At 47.3% G+C, this 25,610-nt stretch overlaps 1 protein-coding gene across 1 annotated transcript in view; it reads right to left on the bottom strand.

The window, feature by feature from the left end:
* LOC119375018 (methionine synthase-like) overlaps positions 1–25,310 on the bottom strand; it is a 51,388-nt gene extending 26,078 nt beyond the window's left edge. The window contains exons 1-11 of the mRNA XM_037645218.2: positions 25,088–25,310; positions 24,426–24,515; positions 22,791–22,860; positions 21,193–21,285; positions 19,901–20,007; positions 18,416–18,475; positions 12,586–12,680; positions 5,849–5,949; positions 5,659–5,720; positions 3,525–3,672; positions 1,279–1,391 (exon numbers count right to left, since the gene is read on the bottom strand). Of these exons, the coding sequence (XP_037501146.2) occupies positions 1,279–1,391; positions 3,525–3,672; positions 5,659–5,720; positions 5,849–5,949; positions 12,586–12,680; positions 18,416–18,475; positions 19,901–20,007; positions 21,193–21,285; positions 22,791–22,860; positions 24,426–24,515; positions 25,088–25,276 (1,128 nt within the window). The 5' untranslated portion in view covers positions 25,277–25,310. The remainder of the gene's footprint in view (positions 1–1,278; positions 1,392–3,524; positions 3,673–5,658; positions 5,721–5,848; positions 5,950–12,585; positions 12,681–18,415; positions 18,476–19,900; positions 20,008–21,192; positions 21,286–22,790; positions 22,861–24,425; positions 24,516–25,087) is intronic.
* Positions 25,311–25,610: the final 300 nt, after the last annotated feature.

The raw sequence follows: 25,610 nt of genomic DNA, 5'->3' as shown, positions 1-25,610 counted from the left end.
GCGACGCTTGTTCACACACTCTGTAACTACGGTCCTTCAGCGGGATGGCTAACTATTCTGAACTCGTAGAAACTGCGTCGTCGTTACCGTCGCCAGCGTCATTAATGAACTTAATATTTCGGGACCCTCGTCTGTATACAAAACTTATGTTTTGTGTGTGAATAAACTCACATTTAAAACTTCGAACTTCGATACACCAGTGTCGAAGCTGAAAAACACTTTAGGCACGAAGCCTCAAGTGTTTGCGAATCCTATCGTACCGACTGCTATACAGCAGGTTCACATATCAGGGCAACAACAGAAAGTTCCGGAAACGCCACTTCATCTTCAGCTAAAGCTCTAGCGCATCCTGCCACGTAAAAACGGCCACGCTCCAGTAGACAAAATATCGGTACACTATTGTAAGTGTTTACCTTTCCCCTAAAGGAGAAGAAATAGTGTCTTAATTATGCTTAGGCGCGCGGACTTCTCGCAGATCATCTTGCTTGCGCCACGAGATAGTCCGTAGTACAGTGTACGCAGTCGCATATGCAAAAAGCGCGTATAGAGAAAAAAAATGCTATCTTAGGACAGAGTTGATACAACAACGCCTAACTTATACCACAAGTCAATTAAAATCAATACTAATCAAACCTATGGTTAACAGTGCTAAGAAACAGTAAGACAACACCGTGTTTATGAGTGAAAATTGAGCTAGTTGGTAGGAATTTATCATGGGAAAAGTGAGCAGACGCGGACACATGCGAAGGGAAACTGATACAGCACCGCATTTGTCTTGTCCTTTTCCCGAAGTAATTTTTCGGAAAACTGGGGGGGGGGGGGGGTAACCTCCCCACCTCTGCCAAGCTAGTGCATATAGAATACGTAACATGCTACAAACTCCGCACACTTTGCACTGAAAGTATTAATATACAAGTACTAAAATAGTATACTAAGGCAGCACTATATAAGGCAGTAAAGGGTTCACAGTGTTTCATTCCGCCGCGTTCCCTGCGCAAGTCCTGCGTTTCATTAGTTTTGATTACTGTTCCTGCCGCATATGCTTTCCGCCACTTGTAAATTGTTTAGAGTGGTATACGCAACCTAATCCTCCTCTAACCACACGCTATTTCTTGTTGCATCATTGTGTTATTCGCTCGGCATTATTTTGAAGACAGTCTATGCAACTTATTATCCTCGTACCTATCATGTTTATAAAGTGAGCGCGCTTCCTGATAAAATCCCGCTGTCTGAAATAAATAAACGTAAGCGCGTAAAGTAAGCACACCGTCGCCATACCTGGTATTTCCCCTGACGAAGCATCTCGGCGAACCTTCGACACCCGGCAATGTTGCAACGCTCGCCGACATTCACAAACAACGTTTCCGACGTGATTATCACGGCTTCCAGCCCTGTTAAGCGACAAGAACGTGTCCACATGTAAATCGCGCTGACGGAGCACAGGGTACTTCAGCTACAAGAACAAGCATTACAACTACAAGCTACTACATGTACAAGCTACTACAAGTATTACAAGAACAAACACATGCGCTAAGCATGTCGAATTGACCCAGTATTGTTATGAGCCATATCCCTTTCCGACCCTGCGGCCAGTGTACTGGACATAACAGAAAAAGCGGAGCAGTAAAGCAAGCAAAGCCACAATCGAAGCCGAAACTACTTTGACAGCTTCTGTAAGGGGCGAGAAATGTCTTTTTGAACGTAGTTCTTCCTTCAGCCCCATTTTCTTATGGGGGCGCATCAGAGTAATGGCGGGATTCAAGAGGAAACGCGCGCGCATGGTGTGCTCAAGCATACAAAATTATTTGAGGAGTTATCTTCGCGCAATTCAAATAACTTAAATCGTGCGAGCTGATTTATGCCCTCTTGAAACAGTGTTGCGAAAAGGTAGCTTTTGTGATCAGAAGTTTGCTCGCAATGCGAGATTGTATTCATGTCCAGTGCACTGGACATCGGGATGAAATTGGCTCGCATTGCGCTAAACATGGAGGAGAGAAAAAAAAACTAGGAAGGACGTCACGTGACAATCTTGAAACCTAGCCATACAAATTGAACCAGGAGCAAGCTTGGAATTCTACCAAGAGTTTGGAGCACGAGGAGGGAGCGGCGTCGGAGGAGTTTGGCTTGTGGACGCTAAGCGCGTTCCCTTCTAGCTTTTTACCCCTTCGTGGTGCTGAACGCTATGCGCGACAGTTAATATAATTTTTTGTTCTTTTTCTCAGGTCAAAACAAGCCATTTTTGTGTTTTAAAAGACAATTAACTTTCTGACAGGAACAACAGCAACATTTTTTCAAGGAAGAAAGCAGAATGTGTGTACCCATAAGTGGAACAAATGAATCCTAGTGTCCAGCATACTGGACATGATTTTCCCGTGAAATCCATTGTACCTACGGTCTCCTTTATTTTTTTGTATGATTTTCAATAGCCTCTTAGCTAGAAAAGTACGTTAAAAAATTTTGTTCTACCCTACGAAAAATTCGGGACGGAAAGGGATATACGCAGCACGTCAGGATATTTTTTTTCCAATTCGCTGAGCTGAGTAATTAACGAAGATTTCTTAATGAATTGCATAATTAGTAACTCCAGCGAAAAATCTTCACCGCAAAAGTTGTAGCCTTTGTTCTGAAAGGTCGAAATATTTCAATAATGCTAAGATAACTGCCAATCGGGTAAGCTAGGCAATTAACAAAAATTGCTCAAATAAGCTTCATATTAGTAACTCTAACCAAAAATATTCGATATAAAAGTTGTAACGTTTGTTCAGTAACGTCGGATTAGTTCATCTATGCAAGCGCAAGAAGACCATACAAATATAGGCTAGAGAGTGAAAGGAAGCGGGGAGGAGGGGGACTTGTGTCTTGTACCCTCATCAACCTGTCCCCCTGAAATCACGTGAATAATCCACGCCTTACTTGCTACCCTGACTATTGGAAGGCGCGGACAATTTTCGATTGTTGGGTGACGCCGTGCTCCTGCATGCAGTGGACATTAATGATGACGATTATGATATTTACGATTACGATGTTGATGACAACGAGGTAAAAGGGAAAAGGAGGATGAGGAGGTAGAACGGAAGTAGGATGGCAGACTGCAGGCGAGTTGGTTGAAATACATGGTGTTTGAACAACAGCGCAGAAGACAGGATCAAGGAAGGAAAGACACACACGCACAAAGCTGTACTTGCAACAAATAAACTCATTTGAGGAGTAGGAGAGATTGAGGAGAAAAAAAGTAGCATATTTTCCTCTCCTCAACCTTTCCTCCTCCTCAGCTGAGTTTACTGGAAGAAAGAGTTCACTTTTTAAGGTCATACAACAAGCATATGCGTATGCTCATTGTCAAAAAAAAAAAAGAACTGGTAAGAACGTAAAAAGCATAAAAGCCTGGTCTCATACACTCGCAGCGTTTTAACAGTGTTTTATGTGTCTTCTTTTTCTTGGTCCCGTCTTTTGCGCTGTCGTTCAAGTACCATGCTGAAGGGAAGAATGGAAACGTCGCAGACTTATCTGAGAGGAGGACTTACCGGAAAGGCTGAGGCAACCTCTTCTTGCAGCAACCGGTGGGGTCCTAGGTTTCAGACCTCTCACGGCGTCCGCGATGGCGCGGACATGTTTCGGCGTCGTCCCGCAGCAGCCGCCAACTACGTTCACCAAACCGCTCTCGACAAACTCCTGGAAAGAAACAAGGCCGGTGTACTGGCAATGCATTTGGCTGGGCGAAATGGTACCGATTTAATTAATCCATAAAACGAGCGAACAGTGTAACGGGAACAAACAGCGCTAGACAAGGGACGGTGATAGAACGACAGACAGAGTGCTCATGATATCTGTCATTCTGTAACCATCCCGTGTCTAGCGCTGTTTTTTCCGGTTGTAATGATGTGCCCACCAGCCAACTTAGGTGCACTCAGACGAGTAGCGAACACACGCTACCGACCACACCGAACGACGCAGGACAACCACTAGCGGTTGCCCTGTATGTCGAAATGATTTGCCTTTCTTTTTCTAAATTTGGTTCTTTTTTCCATCTTCCCTAGTCCTGCCTAATGTTGGCTAACTACAAAATGGTGGTTAGCCGGCCTTGTTGCTAAGCGGATGTACTACTTTTAAAAGCGCGAAAATCGGACGCAGAAAAGTCGCACGGTCAGTTACGCATTCGCCCAAGACGAATGCGTAACTGGATGGTGACAACCATCTTTTGCTTATTCTTCCAATACTTATTTTTCTCCTCAGTGGATTGTATTGATCTCCCCATGATGACGTCCCAAATGACGTAATCGTGACGCTATTTGTGATTGCACGATACTTGTTGGACCGTTTGTGTTGACGCCGACGACAATATCCCTTTTCGCGTTTCATGAGGCCACAGGGCTTTCGCCTTAATAAAGGAACACGCGACACTAAAGGCTCGTTCACACTGAGCGTTCCGGCGGCCGGAGAGCCGCAGAATCCGGTTCGGCGGCGGCGAGATTCGCCGAATCGGCCCTCTCCGCGCCGATCGCTCCCGTACTGATTTTTGCGGCAACTGCCGCCGGATCCGCTCGCCGCGGAACTTGAAAAAATGGCGGCCAAGTCCGACACGCTCGTCACGTCACAGTCGAAAAACATCCACATAGCGGAATTGCTAATCGAAATGGTGCGTAACTACCTCGTCCTTTACGACAAACGCCACCCGAAGCGCAAGGACAGTTTACTGAAGGACGATTCGTGGAATAAAATTGGCAACGAGCTTGGACTGAGTGGTATGTACGAGTGCTGCTGTCTATGTTGCTTTGTTTCTGATGTAGCGAGCACCAGTTTGAGCATTGCGATGTAGCTCCCTTGCACGCCCTAGTCGCAAAGAGCGTAACGAGCATGGTCTGAATGGGCCGCGACAACATCCGGGCAACTGCGAATCCATCCCGCGCTCACCCGTGGTTGATGGTTTACTCGACAGATGACGCAATAAGGCTATCCGCTTAATCCGCTTTAATCCGGCGGCGCGGTGCGCGTGCAGTACGAACGACACTGTGTTTCGGCGACAGGAGCATTCCGGTCGCTGTGTACGGCGGATTTCCCAGTGTGAACGAGCCCTAACTGTTAGCTTCCGCTCCCTAACATTTGCTAGCACATCCTTTTCGCTGTTACAACCATAGGTCGGCAGACTCACTCATGAGCCGAGTCACTCACACTGACTCAGACTCAGATCGGGCAGTGAGTCTGAGTGAGTCCGGGCGCGTTATATTTTGGCGAGTTTGATTCCGAGTGAGTCCAGTTGAGAAAAAAAAATTAGTGAGTCTTAGTCCGAGTGAGTCCGGTTGAGGAACATTTTGATGAGACTGAGTCTGAGTGAGTCCAGTAGGGGAAAATTTTGCCGAGTCTGAGTCCGAGTGAGCTGTAAGCGGAAAATATGTTTCTTGAGTGAGTCTGAGTGCGCTCCACTTTTTTTGCCTACCTATGGTTACAACAGTGTGCATAATAAAATAATATCCTTGTACTGCTATGCCTCGGCCTCACTCCAACAAGTGTTCCACACAGTCCGACAGTCAACCTCAGCGAAATTCACGCACATTTATTTTTCTTCCTATCGAGTATCCATGGAGGAAAAGTTTTTTCTGTTTTTCTTTTTCCTCCATGGTAGTATGATTAACTCAAACTTCAGATCGATTCGCTACCCACCTTGATACTGTCTGCCATGTCTTCGGGAGTCTCGTCGTACTCGCCAAACTCGTTAGGCAAGCCTGCACGGAAAGGCATCGATCAAATAAGTTTATGCGTGAGAATATTAATCATTGCGCCCTATAGCGCATTTAAAGGAATAGTGCAGCGGCTGATTACTGCGGTGCACAAAACTCCCAGCGAGCCTTACCAGCGTTGGGGTAGCAGATAACGTAAGCGTCCGTGAAAACTGACATGTTCTTCAGGTACGGACGCATTTCATTGGCTCCGAGGGCACAGTTGAGACCAATGCTGCGGTGGAAAACATTTGAAACATTCGAATATGAGCGTTTCAATCGGTTTTTTGTTACCCAGTGCAGTTTGTATGCTTGCACTCCCATGAACTGCTGTTACTTGTACGCAATAAACTTCCCTTTGTGTGAAGTGAACTTCGTTGTCCGTTATATAACAGGGACATTTGCATGCAGCTCTTGCATTGTATAGCATGTAAAATCCATTGTATATTCCATTGTACACTACGCTTAAAGGAGTGCTGACACGAATTTTATATATTTTCGGATTGTTGCTCTAAATAAAAACACTGATGTCTAGAACCCTAAATAGAGTATTGGGGTGCCTGGAATTGCATCAAACATATTTTTAATGCCGTTACATTTAAAAAATTTTTGCTGTGGCTTAGCCCGGCTATGCCAGGATATACGTAGCGTTTGCTAAGGTTCAGCCAGCGCCTCCTGTATTTTTCAGTGCCTGGGCGAACGCTCTCCTCAGGCCGTCGAGCGCGCGCTCCGCCGCTGCCGCGTGGCGGCGCTGTGCAAGTAGACTACAGGAAGCTGGCGCTGAACGGCCGCGTGTATTACGAAGCTCCCGAATGCTTGTTTACATTCGAGTTTAATTGAATTTGCACGTCTCACAGGCTTTCCCTGGTACGTATGCCGCATGCAGTCTGTGTGGCCGTGATGCCGGTGCAAAAATTGTATTAGAATTTGATTGTATTCGTGTTTTATTTTATACTTCAGGATTTTGCAACCACGTGCTCCGCATGTCTCGGTATGTCGTGTTGTTGCGTATCACTGGGAAATACGAGCGGAAAGAAAAACACTGGTGGGCTTTCGTTCCATGAAATACCAGCTGCCGCTGGTGTACGGGAGCGCTGGCTTGCAGCGATTAGGCGGGTTAATTGGTCGCCTAATACAACTTCGAACTACACAAGAGTATGAGCCGCCATTTTCAACCAGATGACTTCATGGAAGGAAAAAGACGTTGACTCAAGAAGGATGCAGTACCATATGTCTTTGCAGACTACCCCTCACATTTGCAGCCCGAGGTAACGACTGCACGAAGCATGGCAAGTATCACTAAACGCGGCCGCGCTGTGACCGAACAGTCAACATGCACCAGTAGCAACCCTGCCTCGCGGCCGCCGCCATGTGCAACGCTGACATTAGGTCCCGAAGCTAAGGCATCGGAGCCAATGGACACTACAGGTGCTGCTGGTGAAACAATGGACAATTGCTCTGCACATTGCCACAGCTCAAGTTAAAAGTCAACACTACGACTTTAGACTTGAACACCGTCTGTTCACAAACATCGGGCAGTGTTGCAAGAAGCGCGTGGATGAAGGAGCTGTTTTTTTTTTTGTTGTTTTTCGTACTATCACGATAGATTTGCTTTAAGATCTGAAATGATGGAATCACTCGACATACTTCCTCATTTTTTGGCATCAGCTGTTGCTTCCTCTCAGTGGCAACAAATGTACCTGTCAAAAGATTTACGAAGGAAACGTGAGATTACAGACCTCCTTGGAAGCAGTCTAGCGACATTTCGTGCTAGTTAGCGCATGCACTCGAGGCTTGCGTGTAGTCTGCTACACCAGTAGACGTTAGCATGCATCGGGGCTCTTGAGGCGCCGAAGCTCTCAGTATTAGCTACTGGTAAACACTGCTTTCAAAACTCGACTCTCAGACACTGAAAAACCGACTTGCAGACAAGCGAACATAATGGTGAAAGAAAAATTTTCCGCGCATCAATTGCCCGCGCTCATGTCGGCTCAGCAGACGACGCGCGAGCGGCTCGATCAGCAACAGCCGCAAAAGACACATGCCTTCAAAAAAATTCTTGTTGCCAAGAGCGACAAGTTCTTCACCATTTCTGTTTACAAACGTTTTGATTACCCTTCAAAGAGCGCGAATACAGTCGAAAACTCAACAATGTAACAGCTGCGAACCTGCGTTTCCGTGAGCGACGGTGCGACCGCAGCTCTACTTCGGTGGTGGCGCGTGGCGGCTAAAAGCCGCACTAACACCGACGGCCGCTTCCCATTGCTCTCCGCTCCTTCGCCCAGGCACAGAAAAATAGAGGAGGCACTGGTTCAGCTGATTATTCTTAGCTTTCCTGGTTGTCAAGCTTCTCCGCTTTTCTGCGCCGCTTAGCAGCATTTGCGCTCTCCTTCTCCATGGATATACCACACTGGCAAACGCCAGCCAGCCGGTCTGACAAATGGCTGACCTCCCTGTCCTTCCGTTTTTCTTTTCCTCCTCCTCCTACCCGCTATATGTATACCCCCACTGATACGTCTGCGTATGCGCGCAAAATGAGAGGCGCTATCAAGCGGCTCCGGCGCAGCGTCAGACGCCGCCGCCCTCCGCTCCACCGCGCGCGGCGGCGGCGGCTACGGTGCGCCAGCTGTGCGCCGTGTGACGTCACTGCTCCTCGCATATGCGCAGCACGGCTCTCAAACTGCCACGCGAAACTGCTTTGCCCCGGCCAGTGTAGCTCACGCTACAAAAGACGGCTGATCCCTCCGTCATAGAAATCGGTATAATATGAAAGTGAAATCTGTCGTCACAGATAGTTCATTGTTTATAGTGCATTGGTATATGAGAGCTTGTAAAATGTCTATTGTTTGGCAGATATAGCTCCGCTTGATGTGGACGCACCCATGTTGACGCCTAGTGGCACATCTCCGTAACGACGACTAACGCCCATGATCATGATTTTACCCTTGCGGTAGCTAAAGTTGTCAAGATGTACCTGAAGTTGTCACGATATACATATGGTGCATCCCGCGCAAAAATGGCATCAACAAGCACATAGTAAACACAATTATTGGTTGATGAGACTCGATATGCACTCCTTCAATGCGTCGTGAAACGCGAAGAGAAACGCGACGAGCGTCGTGTCTTCCCTCTAGGCTGGCCATTATTCTCACAGGGCGAGCGGGTAACGCGGTGCGACAGCCAGGCGAGCGTCGGAGAGCTATTTTTCGAAATGGATGGATGCCATGATGGATGCTATGAGCGAGGCTTGGGCTAAAGCCACTACCTCGCGGTGCGTTAAATCGTTGACGAAATTACACTTCTCCTATTGGAAACGCGCCGAATGGGACGGTCGTATCAACGGCACGTTGCCGGAGCTAACTGCGGAGGCAACGAAGTTTTGGGGGGGTTTTTTTCGAGCCTGGTGGCACACATGTCGCCGCCCCGTTATAAATGGGACGCTCATAGCATTCATCCATCCAAGAGCACTGTGAGATGACAGTGTGAAAGATAAACGGCGCGTTCATGTAGACTCCGTCATGTGTTTGGCGTTAGCTCTACACGGGCACACTACCTGTGAAAACATGGCTCGAACAACGAGCCATGTTTGTGCCGTGGGGCGTGAATTGTCTTTTGTGTAACAAACCAGAAATTGTAGAACATGTTTTTTATTGACTGTTGGGGCGCTGTGTTTCATCGGGATGTTCTGCAGAGAACATTAAAGAAGGAACTACCAGTTGATGCCTACGGTATTCGTTTTCTGCCTGTTCGAGGAAATAGTGTCCCGCATGACCTCTTCACGCTTCTAGGTCTTTATAGCATACGGAGGTCACGTATGTATATACGAAATGCTGAGCCCAAAGCGCAAACGGTTAACGCCTATTTTGTTGAACAGATCACGAAGCTCAGAGAAGTGCTGGAGCACCGAGGGGCAAGTGATGAAATGATTGGTATATTAGATATTTTGAAACAGTTAAAAGTGCATAAGTAGATGTACCCAGCCTTACGCATGCTGGTGGGTGATGTGTGGCGCATTTTCATTTCATTTATTTTACCCTCAATCGCCAAAGCATTACAGAGGGGAGTGGGTTACATGAAATAACATGTGTATATGGTTACATGTGTATATGTATAGAATGTATTAATATTGCAATGAAGGAGACAAAAAAAGTTTGGCGTTAGCTCAGTGGGCTGATCGCCCGCCAGCCATCGCCACGGACCGAGAGGTAGTCGGTTCGACTCCTGACAACGGAACTTTTTCTTTGTCATCTGATGGCGTTTTTGCTGACGTAATTCCGTGACGGAAATACGTCATGAAAGTCTTGGTGGACCCCTCCATAAAACACTTTCGTGTTAAAAATGTCCAGCCAGCTCCACCTTGCGAACATCGTCGAAACAGCGAAGCTTATGCCCGTCCTTCATTAGGCCATATTGTACTTCTATGTTTTTCAAGTCTTCCTTTCGTTGGTGCTTAGCTTCGGCCTCACTTGCGCGAACATCGCGGTTGACTCGGCGCCGACACGCCCGTTCTCGCGTCAGCTCTCGCTGACGCTCACGTCGGACGGCTTCTTCATCGGTAGAATGAGAAATGTTCGCCATCTTGAAAGCGCAAACCCCTGGACACTGACGCTGACACGCTATCTTACACTCCGCTGCACATCGCCGTCACCCCATCTTGGCGCGTTTCTCGAAGCTTCACCCATAGTACACTTGCTGTGCGCGCTCCATAGAAATATTTCGTGTTGGCGTACTAAAAGAGATCTGCTGGACAACGCATAAGGTCGATATCAGTAATGGCACATTTCAGGAAAATTATCACTTCGAGAAAATTAAATTCCTAACTCTCCGTTTCCCTGATTGCGAGATGGTCCTTTCGTTGAGCTGTTCTACAGGCTGACCAACGCTGGAAAGAACATGAAAAACGCCACGCCGATTCCGCCCGAAAACAGCGTTCCGGGGACGGTCGCTACCTATAAAAAGAAAGAAAGAAAGAAAGAAAGAAAGAAAGAAAGAAAGAAAGAAAGAAAGAAAGAAAGAAAGAAAGAAAGAAAGAAAGAAAGAAAGAAAGAAAGAAAGAAAGAAAGGAAGAAAGAAAGAAAGAAAGAAAGCAGTAGGTCAGGCACGCCCACGCCAACCATTTCCCCGAAAGGGGAAGGGCTCCTGCATTTTTTTAAGCGCGATGGCTTCATTGGACTATTACCATCGAACGAAGCAAGTATATGACCACACTGGTTCCGTTCGCTATGGCATTCTTACTTTGCGGATTGGTCTATTGAAACCCAACTGTCCTGGCACATATGTCATCGTAGCTGTACTGACTATCATCATAGCTATATGCGTTCCGTCAAAATACTTGCTCGAAAATTTCATCATGGAAGTGCAGTCTACTGCCCAGTTAACCTCCCAGGCTTTCCTCTATTCTCTGTCTCTCCGCCTGCTGGCAGTCAAGAGATAGCTTGCGGTGCGCCCGCTGTAGTGTGCGTACTACTCTCAGTCTTCTCTTTTTTTTTTCATGTGTAAACATTCTTAGCCTATAGTAAAGTATTACGTTGGGAGAGTTGGTGCATAGCTTAACGAAAAATTTGTGGAGCAAAGTGAAAAACAAGGAAAGGTTCTAGCCAGTTCCAGGCACGTCGTAAAAACCGTGAACGGCGAAGCCGTCGCCTCCTTTCGTCAGACATTACATTTTCCTCCTAAGTTTAGGCAAAATTTTCACCAAGAATTTCTTTCTTGTTTCTTTGTTATTTAGGTTAAACCATGTGGGTCCCGCGCGACGATATGCTAATTCACAGCCGCGCTCGAACGCTACGGTAACGTTCCAGTGCAGCCTTGGCCCATTCCACCAGTCCAAAACGCGTGCTATCTATCACGGCTGCGCTGGAACGCAAGCATCGTCGCAAGCTGTGCTGGTGTGCATGACATGTATGGCCGCGCTGATAGCGTTCCACCGCAGCCACAACTCTCGTACCCTATCGGTCGCGCCTCCTCTCCACGGTAAATCACGTGATTTCCTTTCCTCCCCCTCGCTCCTCCAAGTGCGGTTCTGCTCTTTCTCGCTCTCAGCTGAGCCGCACCCTCACCCCTCTCCTTACGCGGCCTGCGTGACGACGACGACGATGGCTACCACCACTATATACTGCTATTACTATCACTACCACTACTACTACTACCACCACTGCCACTGCCACTAGTACTACTACTACTACTACTACTACTACTAGCTACTACTGCTACTACTAATACTACTACTACCAGACTACTTCTGCTTGTCTGTCTCTTCTACCCTGTCTTCTATTTGTGTTAGTGTTTCACTGTAAAGCAAGTAGAAGACAGGGTATGACGCCAGATCCTGTATTGTCTTATTGTATTTTCCTTGTTATTTTCCTTTGCGCCACACAATAATTTTCTTATTCTCCGACTACTTCCCCAGGAATTCTCTTCGTCGATCGGTCGGCCTGCAACGTAACGTCTTTCCAATAGAAATGCATGCAGCTCCATGTAGGAAATGCATGGAAACATATAGTAGTAAATAGTGAAGAATGACTGAACACGACGGTTTGTGAAATGTGTCGAGGCTCGAACCTAAGACCTTGTGCGCTTATGCGATATACAACCCCTTAGCTTCTCAAGCATGGAGGAACTAAAACCTCGAGCCTTCTATAAGTGCGTAGGGTATCGGAACCCTCGACCTAACACCGAACCTTCGAATTGCGTAGATCTATCTATCTATCTATCTATCTATCTATCTATCTATCTATCTATCTATCTATCTATCTATCTATCTATCTATCTATCTATCTATCTATCTATCTATCTATCTATCTATCTATCTATCTATCTATCTATCTATCTATGCCTAATATTCGAGTACACAAAAGAACACTGGACATACCAGAGGGGCTTCACGTGACTGACGCTCAGAACGAATGCCTCGCAAGTTTGGCCTGACAAATTTCGTCCACTTTTGTCGACGATAGTCCCTGAAATCTGCAGCAAAATGGAACATTATGCCAGAAAAAGACCAGGAAGAAATGTGCGTTTTGCAACGTATGACACCCCAAGCAAGGTAATATGCATGCAGAAGGGTCGTCGTTTGATCAATTAAGTGATTTCAATTACTCAAAGCAATGCCATCGTCCACAGACGAAAATAGAAAGAAACGTAGACGAGGCGTCCAGATTGACTTTCGTCGCCTGGGTTCACCAGCATGCATCTAGTCAGTGCCGTATACGGACGGACGGACGGAAGAAACTTTATTAAGAAAAAAAAAACACCTGCAAGGTTGCCGGCCCGGGCTCAGGCCACCCGGGCATTATGTGCGGGGAGGCATAGCCTTTCCACCGCTGCCCGGGCCCGCTGGATTGCCCACAGTTGTTCTTGTAGTTCTGAGCTAGTCAGAGCGCTTAGCCATCGCTCCTCGAGAAGGTCCGGTCCTATGTTGTCGTCTTTGTATATTGTGCTGATCCGTGTGCATTTCCATAAGATATGTGCCATATCTGCGTGTTCGTGCTTGCAGAGCATACAGCTCGCTTCTGGGTATTGTCTGGAATTTACTCTGTTTAGGTGTACTGGATTTGGGAAAGTTCTGGTTTGCAATCTTCTCCAATCTGTTTCTTGAGATCTGTCTAGTTGTTTGTGTGGTGGTGGGTATTCTTCTCGTTGCTGCTTATAGTGTGCCAGTATGTCGTGGTACGTGATGAGTCTGTCTCTGTCGTCTTGAATCGCTACTTCGTCATTGTCGCCTCCTCCGTCTTTCCCATCGCCTCCACCGCAGTCATACCTCCTTCCGGGGTGGATGAGAGGTGTGGGGCCGTCACTGATCGAGCCGCGGTGGGTTAGGTCTCGCGCGGTTCGGTGGGCCTTCTCGTTGAGGTTGGGAGGGATACTCGGATCTTCTGTGTTAACTTCCCCCATGTGTGCCGGGATCCATTTGAGGTGTTTGGGTGTAATTTGGCCGTTCCGGAAGTTTTCTGCTCTGCGGTTCAGGATTTTGGCTGCTTCGCTGGAGACCCATCCCTTTGTGAAATTTCTAATGGCCGTCTTGGAGTCACTGATTATTGTTCTGTCTTGTTTTCGACCATTGATTACGGCCAATGCAATTGCCGTTTCTTCCGCTGCCTCTGATGATCTGGTCCTTACGGAGCCCGTTGTCACAGTCTTCCCCTTCGTGTCTACGACTGCCATTGCGAAGAGAGAGCTGCTGACAACATCAGTATTGATGTCCAGGTTGCGGGGATAACGGGCGGCGTCTACAAAAAGCACCCCCTCCCGCGCGCCCTGGTTTTTGAGGATCGTTTTCGTGCGGCATTTTCTTCTCTCGACGTTGTGTACGGGGTGCATATTCTTCGGGGTGTTTTCCGTGATTATAGGCCTCCCAAGCTCGGCCAGGGGGCGCTGCGGCGCACGCGTTTCGCCGCCTTTCTAGCGAAAACCGGTCGCTCCCCTCTCCGCGCCTGCCTTTTGACTGCGGTGTCTCCGCACGTTCAGGCACCCTGCACGCGCTGTTCTCTGCTCGCCGTGCACGTGCAGCTTCACGTGTCGCTTGCTCTGAAGGTTTAGAAAGATCCCAGAGATGGAAAAAAACGTTTTAACGGTGGGAATCTTACCAGAGGAGGACGGTTGATCGACCACCTTTTCGGGACCGAGCAGGTCGTCAAGGGCGATGCTGTTTGTGCGAGCGCTACGTGCGTGCAGATGCTGAACGGGCACATTTCTTTGACATGAGTAGGGAGGTGACTGCGCGAGTTCTGTAATTATGTTACCGGTAAAACGCACATTCGTTGCGGCAGTCGTGTATACTCGGAGCTGTCAGCAACCAACCAGCACGCTTTCGAGTGCGTTTTCTATTGATAACTTTTCAATTGCTTAGATGCCAAGTTTGTCGTGCGGCTTTAAATTTATTATGAGCTCAGTGTGAAGAGCATAAATTTACATCTGCCCTGTTGAGTCACTGGCTGCATCGCAATGCGCAGTGTTCAGTTTCGTGGGAGTTTCACTTTTGCCGAGGTTTGCATCGAATGATAACAACGTCGGATCGCAAGTTTAATGTCGCCTTGGATTTTTTTAGAGCTCCCTTTGACAGCATAATGATATACGCAAACAAAAAATAAATAAATATTTCATGCCCACTTCGACGATGCATGTTTCTTGCAGAGGCGTGTTTCATTTCGAATAATATCGACGCCTGATCACGCACCGTGTTCGCTTATTCGAATGTCGCTTTGGTTGTTTCGACAGCTCGCTTGGTCAGCATCATACTATACAGGGGCATAGCCAGGGGGGGGGGGGATCAAACCCTCCCCGAAAATTTTCAATTTTGCTTGCGTATATGTACACGCACACATACAAACGCACGCACAAACATACATAAAGTATGGTTGGACCCCCCCCCCCCCCCCCCCGAAAAAATTTCTGGCAACGCCCCTGATACTATACAATACCCACTGGGATCGCGCATGTGTATGATTATGCCGAGATTTGTGCCCAATAATAAGCGCATCTGAATTCGCGAAGCCATCGAAAATTTAATTGCCACCTTGGTTCTTTTTTCAGCTCGTTTCCAAGGCGGCATGCAAGGCTTTTTATTACGTGCCGAACGCATGACATTAATACGAGGCACGCCGTGGTGGATTAATTCGGATTAATTTCGGCCACCTGGGTTTCTTTAACGTGTACGTAAATCTAAGTACGCCGGTGTTAGTGCATTTCGCTCCCATCGAAATGCAGCTGCTGTATGCGTGAATCGAACCCATGACCACGATTTTAGCAGCGCAACACTTCAGCCTTCTAAGCAATCACGGCGTGTCGCATGCAAGGCCAATATAAATGCTCAGTGCAAACATACAGCTCATTTCTGTTTACAGGGAGCCGCGACGGGAAATGTACCGCAATCAGCTGAATTAAACACTCACGGTACGTTATTTAAACTGTGGTGTAATAAGCCCAAATGCTCCGCTGCTGTAACATTACAAATGGTTGACTCGGAAAGCCAGCGCGCAATCTCGAAACGTACAGCGGCTGTCTATTTGTTGTAACTTCGGTTCACAAACGCACTTCCCTTTCAAATGAGCACGATCATCGCGTTTCTCCCCGTTAATAGTTCGTAATAGTGTGTACGACAAAAACTGCTTCAAGGTGACAAGACCGCGAAAGCATCGCGGCGAACTGCCATAATCCACTCTTGACGCCTCTGCTCCTCGGACTGCTTGCATTGGAAACGGTAGAACATGACAGGAAGTTTTCGGCTCTTCGACATTTTTAAACTTTTGTGACAGTTCACAATGCAGCAGGACTGCGTGCCTGCTTTCGAGTACGACGAAGGAACGGCACCCATAGCGTGAAAAATGCGAGATAAAAGCCCCGGGGAGCACGTTCTCCGCGCGCGCGATGGGAAAACCAAGCAAGAGCGACCCGTCCCAGCTACCGGAGTTTTCCCCTCTCTCCGCTGGGGCGGCGGACGGCGCTGCGCAAACTTGAGCGTTGGAGGCCTATTGCTGATCGGACGTCCGGGTGAATTTGCATCTTCGGGCCCCTCATTCCGTGGTAGTTTATGGAGATCTTTTCCATAATTTCTCTGCCAGCCTTGGTTCCGGACAATCTTTCGAGTTGCGCTATCCTCTGTGCTTCAGCGATCTCGTCCAGCGTGTTATGTACTCCGAGTTGTAGCAGGCTTTCGTTTCTTGTGTATTGCGGTAGACCCAGTGCTGCTCTGTACGCTTTTCTAATGAGCGCGTCGATCTTGGCCTTCTCGGCCTTGTTCCAGTGGACGAATGCCGCTACGTACGCGACGTGGCTCATCGCAAAGGCCTGGACGAGCCGTACAACGTTTCTTTCTTTAATGCCCCTTCTTTTGTTGGAGACTCTCTGTATTAGCCTAACGGCCGCCATGACTTTTTTTTCCAGGCGCGTTACGATTTCGGCGTTTGCTCCCCTTGCTTCGACCCATAGACCCAAGACTCTGATCTTCTGAACCATGGGTATCTCCGTGCCATTTCTAGTGGTTAATCTGATTCCCCGTTTGTGTAGTTCTGCCACGTCTCTGGATGGTGTGCCCAGTCTCTTGGGGCGGTATAGTAGCAGTTCCGACTTCCCCGGCGAGCATTCCAGTCCTGTGCCCTCCAGATGATTCTCGACTGCCTTCACCGCCTCTTGAAGTCTGTTCTCCATCTCGCCCTCGCTTGCGTCTTTCGTGGTCCAAATCGTAATGTCGCCTGCATAAACTGTATGATTAATACCATCAATTCGCTCTAATTTTTCTGATAATCCGATCATGATGAGGTTGAAGAGCATCGGTGACACGACGGACCCTTGCGGTGTCCCCGCACTGCCCATATCCACCTGGATGCTCTCCTCCTCGTCCAGTCTGATCCTGCCTTATCTTCCCGTAAGAAAATTTCTAATGTAATTGTACGTTCGTTCGCCCAGGCCGAATTGCGCAGTTCTATCGAGGATGGCCGCGTGCTCGACCATATCAAAAGCCTTCTTTAGATCTAGTCCGAGTATCGCCCTCAGGCCTCGTCCAGTGGTGTCTATGACTTGCTCCTTGAGTTGTATCATGGCATCCTGTGTAGAGAGCCCTCTTCTGAAGCCGATCGTGTTGCTGCGGTATATGTTGTTAGACTCCAGGTAGCCGTTAACTCTATTCAGGCAAGCATGTTCCATCACTTTACCGACGCAGGAAGTGAGGGAGATTGGCCGCATGTTCTGTATTTCTAGGGGTTTACCCGGTTTAGGGATGAGGATCACGTCGGACCTTTTCCATTCGTCGGGTATCCTCCCATTCCGCCAGCACTCGTTGATATAGTCTGTCAAACGGCTCGTTGCCTGGTCGTCCAGGTTCCGGAGCATCTTGTTGGTCACTTTGTCGGGACCTGGAGCTGACTTAGTCTTGATGGTCTGCAGGACTGCCCTGATTTCTTGCTGGGAGAAGTCTCTGTCAAGATGCTCGTTGGGAGAGCCCGAGTAGTCCCGGTGTTCGACTGCTGGGGATCTGTCGAGGTACAGCTTGACAATTTGATCACCCATCTCACGGATGTTTCCTTTGTACTTGTGTCTGATTTTGGTCATTTCCGCTTTCGCTGCCGTCTTGGTGGCCGTCGGGTCGAGCAGGTGCTTGAGGATCTTCCACGTCTTGCCCGTGTTGATGTTACCGTCCATAGCGTCGCACACCTCGTCCCATTCCTGATTGCATAGCTGGGTGCAGTGTGTTTCGATGTGCTTGTTTAGTTCCGCGATTTTTCGCCGTAGATTTCTGTTGTGTTTTTGCCTGTACAGGCGTTTCTGAATGGATTTTTTGGCTTCTACAAGGTGTGCGAGTCTGCTGTCCATCCGTGCCGTATACAATTTTTTTCGGGGGGGGGGGGGGGGGGTTGTGTAGAACAGCTAACTTTAGCAACTGGTGGTCGCTGTGAAGGAAGGCGTGTAAATATTTTATTATCGCCCGAAAAGTTGAAGCATAAAAAATTTCGGGGGGGGGGGGCAAAACTTCATCACCCCCCCCCCCCTCTAGTTACGGCCTTGGAATATGTACGCAAATATTCTTGCGCGTCTTCCGAATGTTTATGTACTTATTCACTTGCTTTCTTTTTGTCTCCCTCCCCGGGCCTGGAAAATATGGCTTGACACCATTATCGCGCGCTGCTTTTTGCTGCCGTACGTAGCTAAGGCATGCACTGTGTCCAAGCAAAAGAAAAAGAAAAAAGATCTCTTTTCAGGGCACTTACAAAGACAGGGAGACTCTTTCCAGATGTTTCGAAGTATTCTTGTATAGCGAACAAGGCCGCCTTAAGTGGGAGATAAAAACACAAAAAGACCAATATTAAACAAACAGAAACAGATTTTTATCGGAAATTTTTCAAATATGATCTAGGTATTCCCACACAATCAAACGTTAAAGCGTTGTTCTGCTATGAGCAACTCGCGAGAGATCACGAACTACATCCAAGTTGTGCATCGCCCAGCCTTACTTAAAGCTTAGTATGGTGTAATTAAATGTTGTCATTCGGAATATATTCGTGAGTCAGTTATCTCAAGATTTTTTTTTCTTTTCTGTTTGCACACCGGCGCGTCCATAGCTAACAAAGGCGGTATACCGCTTGCACCAGAGACTCAGAACCATGGCGGTCAATGAACTAAAGAAGGAGAATATAAGGGCTCATTTCGCTTTGTTACACCCAGCTTAACGAGAACCAACAGACAATCAAGAATGGAAGAACGTTATTTGTAGTAATTACGGCATAAATGTGAAGAAAAACGTGCACGAAGAAACAACCTGCCGCCGGCAGGGACCGAACCCGCCACCTTCGAATAAAGGCCGAGACAGACGGTACGATTTTCCTTCCGATGCGACGTCCGACGCGGTGGTGCGGCAGCCAGAATGGTGGCTGTCCGATGCTATGAAAGGTCACCACTCCGGCTGCCGCACCGCCGCGTCGGACGTCACATCGCATGGAAAATCGCACTTTCTGTCTCGGTCTTAACGCGTTCGATGCTCTACCGATTGAGAGCTACGGTGATGGTCGTCCTCCCGCTCACTTCACAAGGCGTGCTACCTTCACAGGGTGTAGGCATACTACCTGAAGGCAACACATCTGTCAGAACGAGACCCTCGCTATGCACGAACAAAAAAAGAAGAATTTACGGGCTCGTTTTTCTTTGTTACACACAACCGTAATGATAACCAACAGACAGTCAAGCCAAGGAATGTATAGGGGGCGTTATTTGTAGTAATTATGACATAAAAGTGAAGATATCACGCGTTATACGAAAGTTGCACGTTCAGTCACTGCCAGTGGCAAGTTGTCTTTTCGTCCACTTTAATTTCTTGGCAATCATATCACAACTGCTACATATAACGTCCCCTACACTTTCCTTGGCTTGATTGTCTGTTGGTTCTCGTTAAGGTATACTCTTACAAGAAACTCATTCAATTAAATTTTATAAATTACCCTTACTGTTAATCGGCCCTTATCTTAGGTAAACTTATGCTCCGATATCATGTGTATCTAATACAACTCTTAACTTGAAGCGTTACTTTCTTTTTTTATGTTATTCAAGGTTTTCAGACAGAGCCAGACATCTCAACTTCCCGTTGACCGTCGCCGAGAGAGGAACATAATGTCGCTAGAAGCTAGCGCCATAAAAGAAGAACACAACATCAGAAAGAAATGAAGAAAACGAGCATGTGACGTTATCGGCAAGCCTGTTACCTTGCAGTTGGCCGTGTCGAAAACAGTTTCGACGAGGAGCACGTCCACTCCTCCATCAATGAGACCACGCACTTGTTCGCCGTAGGCGGCGCTCAGTTCGTCGAAAGCTGCGTCACGGAAAATGACCGTCACGTGTCAAGCGTCGTCCTTTCCTACGCAGCGTCTTCCTTAAAGCCCCATATAGGGGCCTTAGTCTTCCTACCACCACAGCGCCCCCTACAAGATTCAAGAGCGTGTGCGCACGTGCGCTCCGCAAATTGTCGTCCCACACTAATGATAAAAGGTATATGGCGACACGTTCAAGACAAGGACTATCAGTTCGATTATGCGCGATTTAGGCTTAACCTGACTAGAGTAAAGTGTCCACACACCGCCTGTTTCTGTTGCAAGGGTATCGAAGGGATAACGCAGGTTTTGTTTGCCTCCTAAAGTTTCCCCATTATAGATGCAGCATCGGTATGTCGGTGACACGAGTGCCTTCGTGACGTTTCACTTTCACACTATCTGTCATGTATCAAGAGCTATGGTGTTCCAGGTCGATATATATGACTGCCATAATTACAAGTGGCCGGTGGTATTATCTCTAATTCGTATGGCCAAGTTAAACCCATCCCTTTTCCACCCTTATGAGCATTGATCTCACGCCAGTGCCTGGATCTTCTGCGAAGTATTACACTGGATTGATTGATTGATTGATTGATTGATTGATTGATTGATTGATTGATTGATTGATTGATTGATTGATTGATTGATTGATTGATTGATTGATTGATTGATTGATTGATTGATTGATTGATTGATTGATTGATAAACATCGATCGTTTCAAATCACATCTCACCTAGCTCTACCCACGGTACAATCTCGCAAACGTTGAGTGACATATGGGGGAATGGGGGACGAAAAAAGGGGAATTTAAGGGCTCGTTTTCTTTGTTTTTCTTTTTTGTTGCTGTTCTTAGACACAACCACAACAAAAACCAACAGACAATGACGCCAATGAAGGTATAGGGTACGTTATTTGTAGTCTTTTAACTGTATTATAGTAATTATGACATAAATGAAGAAATTAAAGTGGACGAAAAGACTGCTTGCAGCCGGCAGGGACAACCTGCAACCTTCGGACCACGCGTCCGATGCTCTACCATTTGAGTCCTCCCATCTACTTCAAACCTGAGAGTGTTAGTCAGCAGCTGCGTCACACGGTATATTATAACTCAAAGACCACTTTAGAATTATCAGGCCCCGCTGACACTCGTGGCATATGTCTGGCCACCGAGGACCCTGATACGTACATACATTGCGTTCGTGCGGTCTGTCAACATACGGCGATATCGACAGTGTCCGGTTGGTCGGTCCCAGCGCGCCGCACACGAACCTCGGAAGGCCTGAAAGTGGGCGTTAATAGGGAGTTGCAAGGATTTCGTCTGCGAATTGATGCCGTTTACGAAGACACACACAGCATGCGGCACACTAAACCGGCTACAACCCAAGCAAAAATGTGAGATCCGCTCCATCCACAGCCATTGCTGTCCCTCCCATATAGAATTTGCATAAATGCTCCATCCAATAGCGCTTACTCATTTTCGTGACATCGAACACTTCTCATGCGCAGTGATGCCAACCTAATTCAACGTTTTATCCCTGGATTGACTCCCGAAAATTCCCTAGATTACAAAAAAAAATATTTAGATTGACTTTTTAATGTCGTTATTCAGGAAAATTGGCGGCCAACACAGAGCTAGGTTCCCCACTTCTCCCATATCACGAGGTCACACAGCATTAGATACGCCAACGACAGCGATACCAACCCTTACCAGCGTCCTTCACACGAGAGGAGGCTGTCGCACTTCGCCGGCTGCAGAACCGAAGTTTTTCAAATCTGCACTTCCTGCATAAATTACATCCGACTCGCTATACCGACGCCTGTCCAGGATGTGGCGCCATACCACAACCTGTCACGTCAATTTGATGTCAATTTTCTGAAGCGTCATGTACTTGCAGCCTGCGAAGTGGCAGTTGATTTAGAATTTTCCACTTTCTGCAGTCAGCGTTGCATGATTTGTTGTCGATGTACAGGGCCCTGTTTTTGCTGGCTGACAGCCATCCTGGGTACCTTGGATCAGCTTCCCATTTGGCTAAATATTTCCGTCACTATATTCGCTCTTATGAAAACGGCGCCACGGAAAGACTGGAAGCACACTGACTTTTCGTCTTTCCTTCACGTCGTTTTCATAATAATGAATCCCTACCAACTCGCCCAATTCTCATTTCTACTTTGGTCCTCTTTCTCTCAAGGTATCCTGGTCCAAAAGTTATTTGCCATGGAGACTTTACCCGGTGAAGGCAAGCGGCGAGCGTGAACTCGACACATTTTCATGCGCGTTACAAGAAAATGGCTCATCCTTTTACGGAGGAGCAATCACTCAGGGCGCTCATGATGATACGCGTGTGCATGCTAAACATACGAAGAAAGTTCCTGTGGGCACCGCTTCCATTTTTTCTTGGGCTGTAACCGACTTACAGTAAAAGCAAAAGTGTTACACTGAAAGTGTTCACACATGCTATTCGATGACAATTGGACACGCGGTGTTCGTGCGGTAGGCGTAGCAGCATGTGTACGCTTTGTTCGCTGCCGAATCTAACCAGAACTATGAGAATGAAATGCTTGACCATTATGAAAGCCGCCATGTTGGGTTTAGCAGGGATGGGCCAATTGGTGCACACATCCATCCGACGTACTGGCACAACCCTATGCTCTATATATTAGGCACAAGCGGAAAGACTGGATATCTGATGAGGTTAAGCACTATTGATTGTGAAACAACACTGTCAGCTGCAGTGAAGAAGAGAGAAACTATAGCGGTAAGATAGAGCGAAGTTTTGCACTAACCTGATTGTGCTTCTATTTGCTGGCAGGCTTGGCGAGCTAGCCTGGCACCTTCCAGGTTAAGACGGTAGGCCTAAGAATACATCAAAAAAGGGCGTTTTCACCACCGGCATACAGACCACTGATTCCTTTGGAAACCCAGAAATTCTTTGACCAGTCCTTGTGTATTAGCTCGCCAAGTTACACTATGAGAACATATGTTACTTTTAAATGTTTCACATTGAGCAGAACCGGCTATGGCTGTAGCAACACCGAACTGCATATTCTCAAGAAAATTATTCCACACAGTCAGTGGCTAATAATAATAATTGCTGGGGTTTGAAGTCCCAAAACGACGATATGATTATAAGGGACGCCGTAGTGGAGGGCTCCGGAAATTTCGACCACGTGGGGTTCTTTAACGTGCACCTAAATCTAAGCACACGGGCCTTATTATTTTCGCCTACATCGAAAATGCGGCCGCCGCGGCCGGGATTCGATCCCGCGATCTTCGGGTCAGCAGTCGGGTACCATAACCACTACAGACCACCGTGGCAGGTCACAGAGTCGGTGGCGTAGCCAGGGGGTGGTACACCGGGCACGTGCCCCTCCGGAAATTTCCTTCTGCCATGAGATACACAGCACAAAATGACACTCGAGCACACTTGGGTGCGCGGCTCCCACCTCGGATTAAGGGCGTGCCCCCACCGAAATAAATTTCTGCCTACGCCACTGCACACGCTCAATAAGAGCTTTTAGACTCAGTTTATTTCGTTAAGTACATGGAGTCTGTCAATGACAGCTCGTGCAACTTACTTTGCTACAATTTTCGTAGACTGTGGTGTATGTAAAGACAGTTTATAAACTACCACTATGGTGGATGGGTCACGACAGACAACACAAACACTTTCTGACCTCTCTTTCAGCAGACGATATTTTAAGTTTACATAGGCAAGTAGCAACGCCTTCCGAGTGCCAGTTTTCTTTTTTTCTGCGCTTATTCGTAATGTACAGAGGCCGACATGAAGTATGCAGAAAACGAATATTGAATAAACTATGTGACTACTTTTAAAGGGATACAGGCATGTGCAGCATGTGGGCACAGTAATTACATGCGGTTTCCTAAATATATTTCCTTCGCCCAACTACGTTTTGCGCAACTGTGCAGTGGTGGACTTGTGTTCCAGCTGAATGAAGCGAGGAGAAATTACTAAGCGAACGTCCTGTAGTCGGATACAACTTAAAAAATACGGACAGGCCTCGGCCAGATAACCGAAGCGCGGCAGCAGCCGATCGCCTGCGCAACGGAAGAAATAGTCTCGCTCATGCACCGTCGGCAATGTTCTCCGAACGCGGGGTCACCGGCCGTCCAGCTCATGACGTTAGCCTGGAGTGCACGCCTATACTGGCGCAGGCTTGTGTGCATCCGCCTTTGAGGAGGAAATGCCGCGGACCTCTGAAGTTGTATCCGACTGTAGCACCTTGCATAATGCAATCTCAGGAAGGCTTTTCGTGATCTTATGGGCGTCTGCATCGTAGAATAAGTGCGTGCCCGCAGTAATTGGAAATTGTCCGCCACTACACAGTGGCAAACGGAATTGTAAATAATGTATTTGAGCGTGGCTCGGACGAAAACAATGTGCAAGTACACAGACTTACCAGGTGACTCAGTCCGTAATCCGCTTGAGCTACAGACGTCGAACTGAAAGTGTTTGTCTCTACGAAGTCGGCTCCAGCTTCCAGGTAGCGCTACCACAAAAATAAATAAATAAATAAATAAATAAATAAATAAATAAATAAATAAATAAATAAATAAATAAAGCAAACATACAGCAATTAAGTACGGCAGGCGAATCAGTTCTACGTACAAATATAGGTTTGCCGGGATGGATGAATAAAATTCAGCTGAAATTACCGTAATGTCTGTGACAATTCCTAGGCTATATAGGTAAATGACATGTGATTAATTTGTAAAGTGGCATCGAAAAATGGCAAACGATATTTCAACTGCGAAAGAAAACTGAGAACACTCACAACTTTCTGCGCCTATATGTTTCGAAGCGTAATTTTTTTCCGCTGTTCTCGAGCCATAGCGCACGGCCAAATATGTTCATTAATTTTTTTTAGGTTAATAATAATTGCTGGGATTTTCTCAAACGCTATCCTGGGGTTTTCTGTCATTCTATCATTCTGCATAGTGTGAGCGCCGGGTTCAGTTGCAGGAGCCAGAAACACATCATGGCCGCCATGTTTTAGACACCGCTTACACTATGAGGATACAGCAGACCCACGATAATCTGAGTAAAATTTGGGCATGCAACCTTGTGTATCTCCATAACGATGTCGGGTCTGGTCAAGTTCAGCAGATCATTGTCGCCCTGAAGAGGCCTATCGTGGTGGGCGAACTCCGATCCCCGGTACGACGCCTCGTCGAGGCTGAACTGCTGAATCATTGTGCCCATGGCGCCGTCCATGATCATGACTCGCTCTTTCAGGACATCCGTGATCATGTTCGTTCTGTCTGCTCTCGCTGCGTCATTGTTGGCGACGTCTGCAAGAAAATATGGTGCATCTACCTTGCTTTTTATTTATTTATTTATTTATTTATTTGTTTATTTATTTATTTATTTGGTCTCTGTGTCCGTGGCGGGAACTCGGTGCTGGATGGTAGATTAATAAAAGAAGTGGGAGAGCTGAGGAAATAAAAAAACTTCAGTGCAGGGGCGGTGACAGGGGGGCGGCCACCCCCCTCTGAATCTTTGCCGGCCCCCCCGCCCTCCTTTGCCTCCTCCCAGGAGCGAATATAGTCAACAAGAAGCATGAGGTCCCCGCCTCGCTGCCCCT

This window comes from Rhipicephalus sanguineus, chromosome 11 (assembly GCF_013339695.2).
Source record: "Rhipicephalus sanguineus isolate Rsan-2018 chromosome 11, BIME_Rsan_1.4, whole genome shotgun sequence".
In the NCBI taxonomy this organism is placed as follows: domain Eukaryota; kingdom Metazoa; phylum Arthropoda; class Arachnida; order Ixodida; family Ixodidae; genus Rhipicephalus; species Rhipicephalus sanguineus.
This window is presented reverse-complemented; position numbering and strand designations above follow the sequence as displayed.